Source organism: Trachurus trachurus, assembly GCF_905171665.1.
Source record: "Trachurus trachurus genome assembly, chromosome: 10".
Lineage (NCBI taxonomy): Eukaryota > Metazoa > Chordata > Actinopteri > Carangiformes > Carangidae > Trachurus > Trachurus trachurus.
Window position 1 is genome coordinate 16,752,369 of NC_139894.1, and position 16,203 is coordinate 16,768,571.

General features: G+C 44.5%; 1 protein-coding gene across 1 annotated transcript; it reads left to right on the top strand.

Moving 5' to 3' along the window:
- The first annotated feature begins 588 nt into the window (after window positions 1-588).
- Window positions 589-15,392, top strand: ehd1a (EH-domain containing 1a). The gene is made up of 6 exons (XM_083980565.1): window positions 589-1,415; window positions 5,764-5,861; window positions 12,151-12,392; window positions 13,148-13,318; window positions 13,757-13,921; window positions 14,207-15,392. Exons 1-6 carry the CDS (start codon window positions 1,027-1,029, stop codon window positions 14,738-14,740), a joined length of 1,599 nt encoding a protein of 532 aa, XP_083836691.1. The 5' UTR covers window positions 589-1,026; the 3' UTR covers window positions 14,741-15,392.
- The last annotated feature ends 811 nt before the right edge of the window (window positions 15,393-16,203 follow it).

Below are 16,203 nucleotides of genomic sequence, written 5' to 3' on the forward strand. Positions count from 1 at the left end.
TACAAGAGAAAATCAATTAATGTGTTATAACTAAAGGAATTAAAATGAGCACTAGAGTTTTTGTTGAAATGCCTTTCATTTTCACTGTTAACTGAGATAGATTTTTTTTAATGGCAAGACTGTTGCTTAATAAAGACTATTACATGCTAACAGGTTCAAAAGAAAGCATTTAAGATCTATCCTGACAAAAGAAAGCATCGGGGTAGTCTATTACCCCCTACATACAGTATATAAACCCAAAAATTGAAAAGTTTGGGGGGGAAACACTGTAATATCTCTGAATAAAATTTACTAATCAGGGCCCTTTAATGTGGGGAATAGCACAAATAAAGAAAAAGACACTTTCCACAAATTGCGGAAGTTGCGGACATAAATATAGAATAATACTACTATTTTTTTTAATAGTCGAGTGTGGGTTGCATGGTTCATAGACATACTATAATATGTCAGGGTGTGCAGGGTTGAGGCTCTTACTGTGAAATAAACGTCAGTGTTTCCGGTATCCGCGTGCCTGCCAGCCTCCTCCTTCCTTGGTGCCGTTGTTCACCAACTGACAGCCGCTACAGCCGTTAGCTAACAGTTGAGCTAACAGTTGAGCTAGCAGTAGCAGCGGAGGACAACTAGCCGAGGGAGAGGCGTCGTGACGGTGCCACAGTCACAGCAGAGCAGCAGCGTAACATTATAATTCGTCACCCACAGCTAGATATTAATGCCGGAGTGTGGCTGACTGGTCTTGGGAGTGCCAACGTCATCTGAAGAGGGAGTCCTCCACGAATGACTGACTGACTGGCTGACTGGCTGAGTGTGTGTGTGGCTACGAGCTAACGAAGAGGAGGGTGGGGACAAAAAAACTTCCAGACCTCGCCCAGCCGTCGCTTCATTCCAGCAGGCAGCTACTCTACTCTGTTGGTAGTAGACGGTGTGAGGGACCCACACACCACCACCACCACTAAACCAGAGCATTATTTAAAGGGAACGAAGGGTGAAAAAATATATATATATTTAAAAAAAAAAAATTAAGTAACCATGTTCAGAAAAAACTTGAAGAAGGACCCGGAGCTGTTTCAGAACGTGTCGGAGGGTCTACGGCGGCTGTACCGGACCAAACTGTTCCCACTGGAGGACACGTATCGGTTCCACGACTTCCACTCCCCGGCGCTGGAAGATGCCGACTTCGACAACAAGCCCATGGTCCTCCTGGTGGGTCAGTACTCCACCGGTAAGACCACCTTCATCCGGCACCTCATGGAGCAGGACTTCCCCGGTATGCGGATTGGCCCCGAGCCGACCACGGACTCTTTCATCGCGGTGATGCACGGCGAGCAGGAGGGGCAGATCCCGGGCAATGCCCTGGTGGTCGACCCCAAGAAGCCCTTCCGCAAGCTCAACGCCTTTGGCAACGCGTTCCTCAACAGGTAAAAATGCCAAGTCCACAGGCTTCATTAAAGAGCTTACACTGAGCAATGTGAAAAATGTAGTACACCAGGATTATAGAAACTGTGCAGTAATAGCGCCACTATTATTTGTCTGCTATGTGAATGGGGGGTGAAATGTCATCATAGCTCACACCAACAGCTGTGTGCGTTAACAAGCCTGTCACAACATCAGATCAGTCATGGGTTAAAAGCCCCCTATACCTACAAGTCCTCACATGTAGCACACTTTTTTTTTTTGAGGTAACATTCACATTGTGCCATTGCACAATCCTCACAGCTGAGTCAAATGTGTGTGTGTGTGTGTGAGTTTCCCCTCTTTCATCATCCAGAGAGAATGCGGGTGTTTTGTGTCAATAGCCAGGTGGAAGAGCCAGTCTGTCTGAGGAGAAGCCAAGGACAGGAGGAGGAGGAGGAAGGTGCTTTCCGGCGCCCTGTGCCACTCACAGGAACCTCTTTTTACCTTTCACTTTGAATCAAGTCATGCCAGTTAACATTGGTAGCCTGCCCTTCGTTTGTTCACTTCTTATGCTAAAGAGCACCTGGCAGAGTCACTTTTGACAGACGGTTTTGTGGTGCCCCAGTACGGACCCTTGGCTTGAACATACAAATACTTGTAAGTAAGTGATGTTGCTAGGCAGCAGGCTGACCTTGCCCTGTCCTCGGATGTCGGTGCTATAAGTTGCATATACGCGTAGGTCACATAAGTGTTCCCACATCAGTAGAGACCGAGAGCCACCTCCCATCTTTCACTAGCTGTGTGAAATCTTATCACAAAGGGTTAAAGGTTTGAGAGTGACAGTCTATCTTCTTGAAGTGTTGTTAATTGGAGTCAGCTGCGAAGGTTAAGGTTGGGTTGTGGTGACAAGACATTGGAGTTTGATCCATGTTTCTGATGATCTACAGATTCAGAGGAAACATCCCAAGGTTTTATGAATCACCCAGACTAGTGACACTTAAGTTTGTTATTCACCCTGATAAGTCAGAGGTGGAATTGTTCTCCTGGCAAAAAACCCAGATGACTCAGAAGTGGACTAATAGCAGGTGGGGCTTTCACTAATTAACTGAAGACAGCAATGGAAAATACTGGGAAAAAAACCCTAGCAATGTGAAATCAAGAGAAAGTGAAACATATTTGTCATGAGCCCCTCCCAAGTCGGTGTACAAGGTGAGACTTCACCGACGAGGTGCTATGAGTCACAGTCAGTTGCTTGGTGAATGTTGTTTGGTAAATCCAGGTTGTTGCGTGTGTATGTGTGTGTGGATTTGTCATGACAGAAGAGGGATTTCATTTGATTGTTGAAGGTGTCACTTCCTGTGGTAGCTGTCATGGGTATATCCCCTTCCCTTCCTGGCAGATAGTGCGGTGTTAGCCGGCTCAGGAGTGGCCGGGGAAACAGATGGACAAATAATACACAGACGAAGGACAAACTTGTGAACCGTCATGATTGTAATTTGTGATTATGTTCAGATTAAACAAGTGGCTCATGTTGCCATGTACTTTATGAGTGCAAACACTCAGACTGACACTTCCTCAGTAAAGGCTATTTCCCATCATCCATTGAAATCGTTTCCCTCAGTTATGTGGAGTGTTTTCTTTATCTGGCATGAGTGCGAACCCCTTGCCAGGCGACATCATTAGAGTCAGAAAAGTGAAGTAATGCATTTCAGATCAGCACTTTGGAAATGTGTGCGTGTGTGTGGCCAGGAGTTTGTTCGACTTCAGAGACACCGATTCACTGCACCAGAGTCGATTACACACTTGAGGGGAAACCAGATAAGATTGTGCGTAAACAAAGACTATTGTCCATCACAGCATCGTTTGTCAACTTCTTGGACGACAATCCTGTCGGTATCATGGGACTTGTGGTTCCCTTTGAATTCACTCTGCATCTTTTGTCTCCGAGGCATTTTTTTTAGGCTTGAGTGGTCAAAGGAAAAATCTCACGTGATCATACATAACGGGACATGTGTGTCAGGTGCATGAGCTGCTTGAACAGTAACATGGAGCAGCAGCAGCAGGCCCCACACGCTTGATCGCATTTTTTTTCAAGAACATGATCCAGTCAGACATTTGGTACTGGGCTGTTTTTGGTTTTTGGCTCCGACTCGGCCAGTTTTCCACCCATGAGGCCCAAAGTATTTGGAACGGCCTTCAGCTGGTGGCTGGTTAAATGTATTTTTACTCATAAATGTAGATAAGAAATATCAAAGGTCAGGTTGTTTGATGTGATTGAGGTGGAGGAGTTGATGGCAGTTCCTCACCGTGTGGCTCTTTAACCATAGTCATTTAACCTGCAGATTAGAGCCTTAAGCGCCAGGCTCAGATAGGACTTATCCTCACTAAAACCAGTTATTTATGAGAAGAGTAAACACAAATCAGCCATGAGATTCTCACACCTGCAGTTTGTGTTTTTGGACAATTCGATACTCGACTACTTTGCCAATTTTTCCCATTATTTGTATCTGTAGCAGCCTTTCTACAGCTTGTGCAGTGGTTTTGTACCACACAAAAGTAATTTAATACTTCTCCTCCACCTCCCTGATGGACCTGCACATTTTTCAGCTCTTTTTTTTTCTCCCTTGTAGTTGAAATGCCACTGCAGTCAGAGCAGGGCCCCAGTGTGTTTGTCTGTGCTCTCTCTGTATGCCATTAGTCAGTAAAACCAGAGTCAGCAAAGTTTAAGTTCCGCACTGGCCCACCCTAACCCACCACACTGTCCCGCTCCGTCCTGTCCTGCTCGTGGCCTGTTATTCCAGGACACTGACTCTGCACTTTGCTGAAATAGGGACTGACATATGCACACATCCCCTATTAACAACATGTAACAAATACAGGCTAAGGAAACATGTTAAAAATAGATATATATAGATCAATATGTACAGTCACACGCAAACAAGTCAATTTCTAGAGGAAACAAACATGGAAAACCCACGCAGTCGCAACCTCCCGGACTGAAATCCCAAGTGCTAGTGACAGCCAACCCCGTTTCCTCTTCTCTACGGGAAGCTGAGGTTACGATGTGGGGGAAGGTCATAGATCAGGAGGTGGAGCAGGAGAGGAAGACCTTCCCTTATAAGCTGGAACCAGACTTCCAGTATGACAGCGCAGGTCTGACTTTTTTCTTCTTCTTTTTTTGTTTGTTAAAATGAACCCAGGTCTGCGGCCTCTCTGGGAGAGGATGGGCTTCTCACCCTCTCGAGATGTAATCAAACAACCAAGCAGCACTCAGATAGTTTGAAGCCCCTGGGCCCCCGTGCCTGGTAGCGTCCTGCTCCGTTTCTAAGAATCCCTGCTCCAGTTAATCGCAGCATTTTTTCCTACTGTGTGGAAAATGTCGGGATAGATAAATGGAAAACCTGAGCCAAAATTCCAACTGGATATCATAAGCCATCAGCTATGAGAGGGAGGGGGGGGGACTGCATGTTTGTTATCTTTGGCAGTCACTATCACTGCATTGTAATACCATACATAGGATCCACAGGCCAGAGGTACTGCTCTTATGTTGTTTTTTTTACGTGTTCATTGTCCTCGGATTTTTCCATTTTCCCCCTCTGCGTGTGGTGCGAGTCCTCTGTTACGGTCTGTGGTGCGTCTGTGCCTTAGTGCGGTCGCGGCAGGAATGTAAAAGCACGGTTCTCCCCGGTCTTATGACCCCGGCGCCTCTGAGCTCATGTTGTGAGTATCGGTTCAGATTGACTCAGGGGGGGCAACAGAGCGAGGAGTCGTACTCTCAGCTGTGGGGGTCACTTCACAATCCCCTGCTTTGTTCTGAGTGGGAAACCGTGGGTTTATGCAAAAACCACTCATCCTCTCCCATGCTTTATAGTGTGTATATCTGTCTGTGTTTGCCTGTGTGGGTAGGATTTCTTCTGGAGAGTGAAACTGCCTCTTTAAAGTTTAAACCCCAGCGTCCCGGCTTGAAAGAGTCCATTGTCTAGTGAATTGAAGTTTGTCACGTTGGGGAATGACAGGGCCTGCAATTCATAAATGATCAAGTATTGTCCCAGTGTTTCCTTACATCAATAGAGGCTCCAAACAGCTAATACTTCACCCACTGTTTGGAAAAATTAGACAATATCATGATGTATTTTCCTGGTTTGGTCTTTAAAACATCAAAGAAGAGAGAAAAAGATGTACATTCACCCCTCACAGTCAGTGCTGTTGCATGTTTAGCTTTTCCAGTGAGGGTATTCACTAGCAACTAGTATTCAGTAAGCAAAGTATGTTGTTATTAAAAAGCTCCAGAATAATGTCTGTTTAATGCCATCCATGCTTATGTGTAAACACTGTCGAACCGACTGGTTTCCTTTTCTGTTTCCTTGCCAGGTTCATGTGTGCCCAGATGCCGAACGCCGTCCTGGAGAGCATCAGTATCATTGATACTCCTGGAATCCTGTCTGGGGAGAAACAGAGGATAAGCAGAGGTCTGGCCTCTCACACACTTTCTCTCTCTCTCACTCACCTACTTTGTAGCGTTACTGTTAAACAGAGCCACACCCTCTTAGCCGAGAAACCTTGAAATACTGTAAGCAGAAAGCCCTACGCACGCACGCACACACGCATGCATGCAAAATAACCCCACAGGAAGTTGCAAGTCGCTCAAATAGAAAAAGGAAACATGCTTAAACAACCTACAGTCTCTTCATTTCCCCAGGTCTCTGTCTGGTATGTCTGTTTGGTATGTCCTCCATAGTTTCCCTCATAGTGCTGTCAAACCCATATTTAACTCTTAAGGCCCTCGGGTCAAGGCCCAACTAACCAGGTCATGTAAATCCGAGGGAGGCCTTCGCAGCTTGACAGAGGCAGGGTGGGGACTTTGAAGTTCACTTCCCGTCTCTGTACCTGTGGTTTTCTAGGGCACCATCCTCGTTAGCATCTGTCTCTCTCTTTGTTCTTTCCTTTTTTTCTTTTTAATTTCCTTCAGATCGTCCTGTAGCTTGTTTAAAAACACTAAATCAACATCACTAACTGAAAACACTTGCTCTATGTGGCTGGTTTCTGTCACTCTGTGCACCCTCCACATTTGCCCTGTGCTGTGTCATTCATTTATCACTTTATATCTGAGTCATTTCCCTGTGCTCTCTGGAAGTAAATCAATTCATATTTTCATCTGTTTCCCAATGTCCAAGCGGGGTCACTTCAGAATTGCCACACACACAGTTTTCCTTTTACTTTTGATGATCCTACAGAACACGAGCAGAAAATAACAGTATATCTCAACGCAGCTTCTGCTTTTCTACCTGATTTCAGACCGTTTAAAGGGGAAGCAAACTTACAAGCAGCGGAGTTTTGTGTATTCAGAGGAAAGGAAATGGAGTAGAAAATGTCAAACATAGCATTGTTTCCCAAGACTCTCCCTGCCTTTCACCACCATCACCTCCACCGCCTTGTGTTGCACAGGAGAGCTAAAAGAAAAACGGGATGAAATGAATTGGCAGTGACAGTCCTAATGGGAAGCATGGGAAACATGAGAAAAGCATGACGGTTGTCAAAGAGACTGAAAAGGCCAAACAAGTGGCTGTAAACACAGAGGAGTAAATAACTGGCGCTCTGTGTCTGTGTGAATGAATGTTATTTTTTATTTATGTGTCATATACCAATTAAGGTGCCCAGCCTATAAGAGCGTACAAGACACAGATTTCATACTCATAGCTAAATTCTAGGGAGTATAAACAAAACCAAACCACATAGATATACATTTCAAGTCGAATTAGCCATATTCACAGCGTCGCCATCTTTGCTTACGTCTACACTCGGGGTGGGAAGATTCAACGCCGTCACAGAACATTACCGTTAACGTTAGCAGTTGGCGCTAATGCTGGCTAACTTAATTCAAATCAGTTTAACCCAAATGTCGTTTTGCTTTTAAATATGGACCCTTGTCCCTTCCGACGTTAACAACCCAACCTTCCTTAAATCTGTATCAACCAGGAAGCGATTCAGTTCATCAGACTCCCGACGTTTGTACAGTTTGCAGCCAGGGACGCAGCAGTTATACCGTTTGTTTACCCACCCCGAGTGATGACAATGAAGGAAAGATGGGCGATACTGTGAATATGGTCAATTGAATTCATACTAATAATTCATTCTTTCTTAATTTCCAAACACTTTTTATGAAAGTAGCTATAGTAAAGAAGACCTCTTCTCCGAAAAACCATCCCAACCTAACCTCATCAATCATCGGTCCAAAACAACTCAGGCTTCACACTCTTCACAAAGCAGTTCATCCTCAATCACATTGAGATTGCATAGTACAGAGTCTTCCCTCTGTGTGTCTGCATCCGTGTGTGTGTGTGTGTGTGCAGTATGAATGAAAAGACTGGCACATGTCGAGGTGACCCCGTCTGAAGGGAGGAGGAGGAGGAGCAGACGAAATCTGACGCCTCACACCTCAGACAGTTTTGTTTCCATACATACATACTTATACATTCCTGCCCTGAAACTCACTCTCACACAGACACACGTTATCCTCCGCTCTGTTTCTGGATAAACACAGATACAAATTCACTACTACCATGAACATACGGCGCTGGCTGTGTCATATATAAACAAGACTGATTGGATTGTGCAGCCGATGTGTGACGGGCATTTGTGTGCGTGTGTGTGTGTGTGTGTCGGCATACAGGCAGATATTTGGCTTGTGCCAAGCTGGAGCGAGTTACGCTGTTATTTCAGGCGTTCTCTCAGTGACGTACTCTGCTAACAAAAGTCGTATGTGACCTGTCAAATATCATGGCTATCATATCTGTACTGTTTATTGTACTAGTGTGTAGTTTTAAAACAGTATAGCAGGCTGTTTTGAAAATAAAGCTTTAGGTACGATACTGTTGGTCCACTACAAGGCTAAAGGAGAAGCTGTGCTGAGAAACAATGTAACTTTGTCATCCATTCATCGAAACTGAACTCGTGTTGTTGCATAATCCTTCAATCATCCTTCGTTTTTCATGAGGTCAGCAGCAAGTATCCCCTCAACTTCTTCCTTGTTGAACCATGAAAATTATGAGAACTATTTCCTCAGAACTGGTTGGTGTACGTCGATCACCGCGGATATGAGCACTGCTCACATGTCAGACGCCCTGCTTACTTCTGTGATAACGATAATGACAATATGCCTGCCTGGTATTGTTTTCACCTTGTCACAGATAGTAGAGAGAAACCAGTAATACCGGTAACGTTGATGCAAAAATACAGGTACAACAAATATTTAAAAAAAGAAAGAAAGAAATGGCACACACACACACAAGTCAACTCTAAAGACTCTTCAGTGCATAGAGTACAATAAGATTACGCGTGTGCATGTAGAGACTTGAAAGTGTGTAAACAGGAACTGGATATGAACAGGGTTGTATTCTTGGTGACGTCACCCATACGTTTGTGAGGAGCGGTTTTAAAGGTCAGAGGAGCAGGCTCCGTTGTTGCCGTCTTGGCGGTGCCAGTCCAAATATGGAGATGAAGGTGGAGCGTGTGTGTGGAGGCAGTCGTGGTCATAGTCTCTCCCGTTGGCATCGTTAGTGCAACTAACTAGATGTCTTGCTCAAAGGCACACACAGCGCTAATTAGCCTGTAAATGAGCTTAGTTAACAAGCCAGGTTTGGAGCCAGCCTCGGGATATCGTTCAAGGAACTACAGGTTTAAACCATTTGGTGTTTGCTTCGTTTTTCGATACCAAGGTTGCTGCTTGGCCACGCCCACTTGCAAAGCATGAAAAAAAACAGCTATGGGTCAACTAATTGTTCAGAATACTAAAGAATAACCTTTAAAAAAAATTAGGACAAGTTGGAGTTGTTTCAACCCTGTTTAAGGTATAATGTAGAAGTATTTATGTTATAATGTAGTAATAACCACTGAATACTCATGAGTCCAAACGCCTGATGGGCGTCGCAGCTCGTGGGCTCCCATTGCAAAATGGTCTTCAGCTCCCACGTGGTTTTTCGGCCTGTCCATGTACAGTATGTCATGTCATGAGTCCCTGTGTGAATCACAGCAGGTCTATGCATATGTTAGAGACGCAGCAGTTGGCGAAGCTATGTGTTATAAGTAAGTCTGAGCTTGAGCAGCAGCTGTCTTTCTGCCTGATTCCCTGACACGTGTGTTAAAAACAGACTTAAGAGAGAGCGAGCGCTTTGAGCAGATGTCCTCAGCTGCGTCCCACGGGGATTTCAAACTTTTAAATATTCCCCTTTTATCCACTCACATGCCAGCAGCACAGTCACACACTCTTTGAGTCTTTGCTTTCACTTTTACTCACCCCCTGTCTCTTTCTCTTTCTCTTCCTCTCTTTTCCTTTTTTTGCGCTCCTCTCTCTCTCCCTCCCTGTCCCATCTATCTATATCTCTTGTCCCTCTGACTGTTTGTCCCTCTACGTCCCTGTTTTGTATTCACGTGTCTCTCTGCCACAGACAAAAGACAGCCCAGCCATGTTGGAAGAATGCGTGTGCAGCAGATCTGGCGCTGATTGTGCGGCAGCCGAGATGAACTTTTAGAGCAACTGCATTCTTCTCTGATCAGATGACACACAGACTCTTAATCAAAACCATAATTCCCTCTTCGTAACTTCCTCCACAACCCTCTGGAAGCAAAAAAAAAAATCCAGTTTTATGTAATATGAGTAAGCCCAAAGGAAGTAAGCAGTACAGTTTCTACACTCAGGCAGTGATAGAAACGTGTTTATAGCCTTTATGGTGCTATTATTACTGACACTGCACAGCATTTATCTTAACATTTGTATTTGCTGTTTGCTGTGTGTTCTCTGTCGCTTCCTTTTTCTTATCTGTCATGACTTGCAAGTTTGTTTTTTGCTAACATCCACTCAACGCTGTCTCTGTTGGAGGTCATTTCATTCTTGCAGCTAATACACGCTGTAGATTTATGAGTCAGAGCGTCCAAAGGGACTCTGGTTCGAATGATCTTTACCTCTAAACGCCTCGCTCCGGCTGTCTCAGTAAAGCTGGTTAATGGGTAACCGAGGGGGTAAAAAGCCCTGCCTCTTGAAACCCCTTATCTAAACATTATTGGATCAACATGACTCGCAATATGAACATATAAGCCGCAATTAAACCTTCTCCAAGACACATTTATTGACCAATTGGAGCCTTTGAGCTCTTTGTCAAGTTGAACTCTGTATTTCTCCACACACACTGTTTGTACGCACAACAGCACTCAGTGGAAAATGTGAGACATGCTTTCACATTGACACGACCTCTCCACATTTTTGTCAAAAGCATTCTCACATTTTTTTTCGTGACACAGTTTCTTTGGGAGGACCCACTCCCACTGCTGCACGACAACGATCCATCCCCCTCTAAGAAATGTCCTAATTATTAACTACTGTGTGTCAGAGGTTTTCTCATTTTCTGTTAGAGATACTTTAGACATTCGACTCCTTGGGTGATTTAGAGAACGTCAACTTTTATTTACACTTCCACACCCTTTATGTAGACGTACTTCTTTATTTTTTGAATGTGAGGCGCAAACACAAATCATGCTTCTTCATTTGCTTAATTTATGTGCATGGTTGTTGTTGTTGTTTTTTCAGGTATTTTGTTTTGTGTGGGTGTTTTTTTACTTGGACAACAATTTAATAGAAGACATGAGTTGACATTCATAGGAGCACAGAGGAAGTTAGGAACAGTTCCCTCTACTGAGATAAACAAATGGTCACTGTAGTGGCAGCTAATACACTGGGGGAAATAAGTATTTGATCCTCCTGTTTTTTGCCCTTATTTCACTTGATCAAATGTAAATTAATTTATAATCTTGATGATATGGATTTCTTTGTTGATATGCTGACTCTCTCTGTTAAAATAACTTAAAGGGATAGTTCAACATTTTGGCAAATTGGCCCATTGCCATAATCCCTATAGTTTTAGGAGTAGGTTCGTTACCTTTATTTGTTGGTGCAAGCTATTTTTAGAACGGCAGAGCAGAGCCGTGAGCTGCTCAGAGCTACGTTGCGGAGGCTAATGGGATTTCTTGGTTTCCTTCATCAAACTCATCAAATCCAACAACTCCAAAACGCTCTTATGGACAAGTTGTGACCTGCACATTCACCACGCTATGAGATAATAACGGAACGTTATGAGACAGAGTTGTTTTTGTAAATTCATTCATGCAAAAATGCTGCACATTCCCATCGGACTGGCAGTTTTTCGGCAAGCAGTCGCTGCATTTGCCTCAAAAACAACTCTGTCTCGTAACGTTCCGTTATTATCTCATAGCGTGGTGAATGTGCAGGTCACAACTTGTCCACCAGAGCGTTTTGGAGTTGTTGGATTGTGTATTTGATGAGTTTTTTCCAATTCCATTAGCCTCCGTAGCATACTGTAGCTCTGAGCAGCTCGCGGCTCTGCTCCGCCGTTCTAAAAATAGCTTGCACCAACAATTAAAGGTAACAAACCTACTCCTAAAACTATAGGGATTATTACAATGGGTCCAATTTGCCAAAATGTTGAACAATCCCTTTAACATAAAAACTATAGACCATCACCAGCAGAGGATCAAATACTTATTTTCCCCACTGTACAAACGTGAGAGTTATAAATGACAGCAAAAAACTGTTCAACGTCCCACTGTAAACCGCACATCTCTTGGACAGCATCATTACTGTTGTTTTTGTTAACAGATATATGATTTAACAGATGGTACAGCATCACACCACCACACACTCTGGTCCCTCTGTTTAACAGCCCGTCTCCTCCACTCGTCCCTCTCCAGGTTACGACTTCGCCGCAGTGCTGGAGTGGTTCGCGGAGCGCGTGGACCGCATCATCCTCCTGTTCGACGCCCACAAGCTGGACATCTCGGACGAGTTCTCCGAGGTGATCCGCGCGCTCAAGAACCACGAGGACAAGATGCGCGTGGTGCTGAACAAGGCGGACCAGATCAGCACTCAGCAGCTGATGAGAGTTTACGGAGCGCTGATGTGGTCTCTGGGCAAAATCATCAATACACCTGAGGTGAAACACATCATTTCTCTCTCACATTTTTGCTCTTGTGTTAACGTTTTAATGTCCCGCCCTGACTGCAGGAACCTGCTGGTAACGATCATTTGTGAGACACACTCAGAGCGGACACAGTCTGTTAATGTTTGAGCGAAAACGTCGCCATCTTGGGTCTTGACAGATGTCAGATGACCTTTTCTTTTTCTCTTTTTGTCTTTCCCCGAGGACAAGAGTAATGTGATAGTAGCATATTTCTTCATTATCCCAGCTTGTGTTTTCAGCTTGTTTGCTGGGAAAAAGAAAATATGAATGTAATGAAAGCGAAAGGCAGTTTTAGTTTTAACTCCTTCTATCTCAGATCCTCTGTCCTGATGTCCTGATATCATGTGACCAGTAACTAGTCTTATGATTTTTTCCCTGACTGTTTAGTTAATGTTTGATCAAGGGCCATAACCATAAACCAATTCCATAGAAACCTTTGGAGCTTGTAGACAATTATTCATTGACATTGAGGGTGAAGCTTTTTTTTCTTCTTTTTTTTTTTACATGATTTAAAACACATTACACATGTTTTTATCCATTTCTTTCTTAACCGTACACCTCTGCGTGATGTTGTCTGCACATCCTGTTTGTGCTTTTTTGGGGGCACAACTTAAACCTTATACACATTTCACATATGACCTGTGTAAGAATGTCCTCTAATGTGGGTGTGGGCTGTGAAGTGCAACTAGAGAAGACAGTATGATTAACTTGTGCAAACTTGATTCCAGGTGGTGCGAGTGTACATCGGATCGTTCTGGGCGCAGCCCCTGTTGGTCCCAGACAACAGGAAGTTGTTTGAGGCAGAGGAGCAGGATCTGTTCTTGGACATCCAGTCTTTGCCACGTAACGCGGCACTGCGCAAACTCAACGACCTCATTAAACGCGCTCGCCTTGCCAAGGTCAGTAGTAATGAGCCTCTACAGCTCTGTTGGGCACAGTGGCGTGTTTGAGATCAGTATCGTGCCTGAAATCAAGCTGCTGTATGGCTAAAAAATGCTTGATTGAAAAACCTGCATCAACATCTTAGTTTCATTTTTGGTCTCGCCACTACCACCTGTCCCTCAGACTCCCAGGAGGAGGAAGGAGGATTACTCAAAAACAGAAAAGTCCTGTTAAGTTCAACTTGGTTAGTCTGTAGTTTCTAAACTACCCACAGGCAGAAGTGAGAACAAAGGTTACAGCAATCTGATCTGAACCCCGGTAACCTTGCACCACTTACAAGAAGAGGGATTATTTGTTGTTTCTGCTGCCAGCCATGTGAAAATACTGTTTTGAACATAATTGTGGTTTTTCCCACAAAATAAAGTGTGTTTGCAATATTTCTCTGTGGTGATCAGGTGCAGGCCTACATCATCAGCTCTCTGAAAAAGGAGATGCCCAGTGTGTTTGGAAAGGACTCCAAAAAGAAGGAGCTGATCGCCAACCTGGGAGAGATCTACCATAAGATCGAGAAGGAGCACCAGATCTCACCTGGAGACTTCCCCAACCTGGCCAAGATGCAGGTGAGCTGACGGTGATGAATGATCCAAAGATACAGATCTGATGAAGTAACAACTTTGCCTCTATTTCTGGCGCGTTACATCTGACCTTTACTCTCTTCACATCTTTGCCCTTCTTTCCTGTCCTTGCCCTCCTGGATGGGCCAGGACGGGGATGAGATTTATTTTTCCTGGTTTGTCAGGAAATCCTGCTTCTTGTACGCTGCTCCCATTGGTAGCTACTGAAGAAGACTGGTTTCTATTTCTATCACCAATTCCTGTTTTCTCTCGACCCCCTCGTCCCTCCAGGAGCTGCTGAACGGCCAGGACTTCTCCAAGTTCGCCGCGCTGAAGCCCAAACTGCTGGAGACGGTGGAGGACATGCTCGCCAACGACATCGCCCGCCTCATGGCCATGGTCCGCCAGGAAGAGGCCGCCATGCCGAGCCAGTCCGTCAAGGGCGGAGCCTTTGAGGGAACCATGACCGGACCGTTCGGGCACGGCTACGGAGAGGGCGCCAGCGAAGGCATCGATGAGATGGAGTGGGTGGTGGGCCGCGACAAGCCCTCGTACGACGAGATCTTCTACACCCTCTCTCCCATTAACGGCAAAGTGTCCGGCGCCGCCGCCAAGAAGGAGATGCTGAAGTCGAAGCTGCCCAACACCGTGCTGGGAAAGATCTGGAAGCTGGCCGACGTGGACAAGGACGGGCTCCTCGACGACGAAGAGTTCGCCCTCGCCAACCACCTCATCAAGGTGAAACTGGAGGGCCACGAGCTGCCGCCCACGCTGCCTGAACACCTGGTGCCGCCGTCCAAACGTGGGACGGTCCAGGAGGAGTAGAGCAGAGGGGGGCAGCAGCCTGGAGATGTCAGCGCTTTGGATCATGTTTAGGACTCTCCAGACAAAAAAAAATAAAAGTCCAACCAACCACAAGCATGAACGGCATCATCCTCCATCAAGCTGCAACATCTCCAGGCCTCCGAACGCACCGCGAGAAGGTGTTACTGTGATCTTTTCCACCAGAGAGAGACTGGAGGGATTCTGGGGAGGAAGTGGGAGGGAGGGAGGGAGGGCGGGAGGGAGGGTAGGTTCATCTTTGTGCATTAGGGAATAATGTTCAGGTAACTATTAGAAATAATGTGAGGTAGAGGAGGGTGATTTAACCACCTGATGAAAGGACATTGCTGGATGGATTACGGATATGAGCGGATGGGTAGGCGGAAGTTGCATGATGGGGCTGAACATGGGTTTGTGCATCCTGTGTAAAAGATGTCTTATAAGCATACGGTCCACATTATTATATGTTGATCCAAAGAAATATAGTTTTTTTTCCATTTGGAGAGAGAGAGAGAAAGAGAGGAAATAAATCAAAACAGCTGTTAGAATTGTTTTATCTATATTTTTGTATTTCCTGACTGTTAACTTTAACTCTTTCCAAATGCTTGCCTTTTTATTATTTTGCCAGATAAATAAAAAGGAGTACTGTACCGTCCGACTCATGGTTATGTGGATGTTTTATTGAGTCTATCTGTGATAACATATAACATTGGGTGTTTGAGTGATGAGAAAAAGCTTCAGTGGAGAAGGCCAGGAAGTAGAATTTGGGGAAAACTAACTAAAATAAATTATATTTGCACATTAAATCTGAACTGAATCATAGTTTTGTGTTTTTTTAATTTGTATTTATTTGTTACCAATGAACATGCAAAGGACCATGTCACTCAGAGGTCATCCATAAACTGAGTAAAAGCCCTCACTTTGATGATTGTAATGTAGTCTACTGCCACCTGTAGGCCAGAAAGATGCCTCGGGAGGACATAAAAGCCCATTTATCCATGAAGCAAGTCACTTCTGACTGCATGTGTTTGAGGGCAAACAGTGGTGTCTTGTCACATGAAGACAATTTACAAAGCTAAAAATTCAGTCCAGGTTCAAATAGAAGAGCACTAATCATAAACATCAGTCAGGAATCTCTTGAGAGACACGAGAGACTTGTATTTGAGTTTGAATAGAGATTAAGTTATTTACAATTTACTTTCATAACCTGATAAACCTGCATATTAATTGTAACCTGAACAAGTCTGAATCTATTCAGGTCTGTTTGCATAATTCAGAGGACGTAGGAATAAGACACTCACATGTAAATCAGATGCACTTCAATGATAGTACCGTATATTTAAAGCAACTGATCTTTCTTTGCGCATGAGCCTTGTTTCTAATGGGAACAGATGCAAGGTCAACAATCATCCGCCTGTTTCCACATTAAATCTTTCACTGTGTCTCCTCAAGTGCGTTTACATATT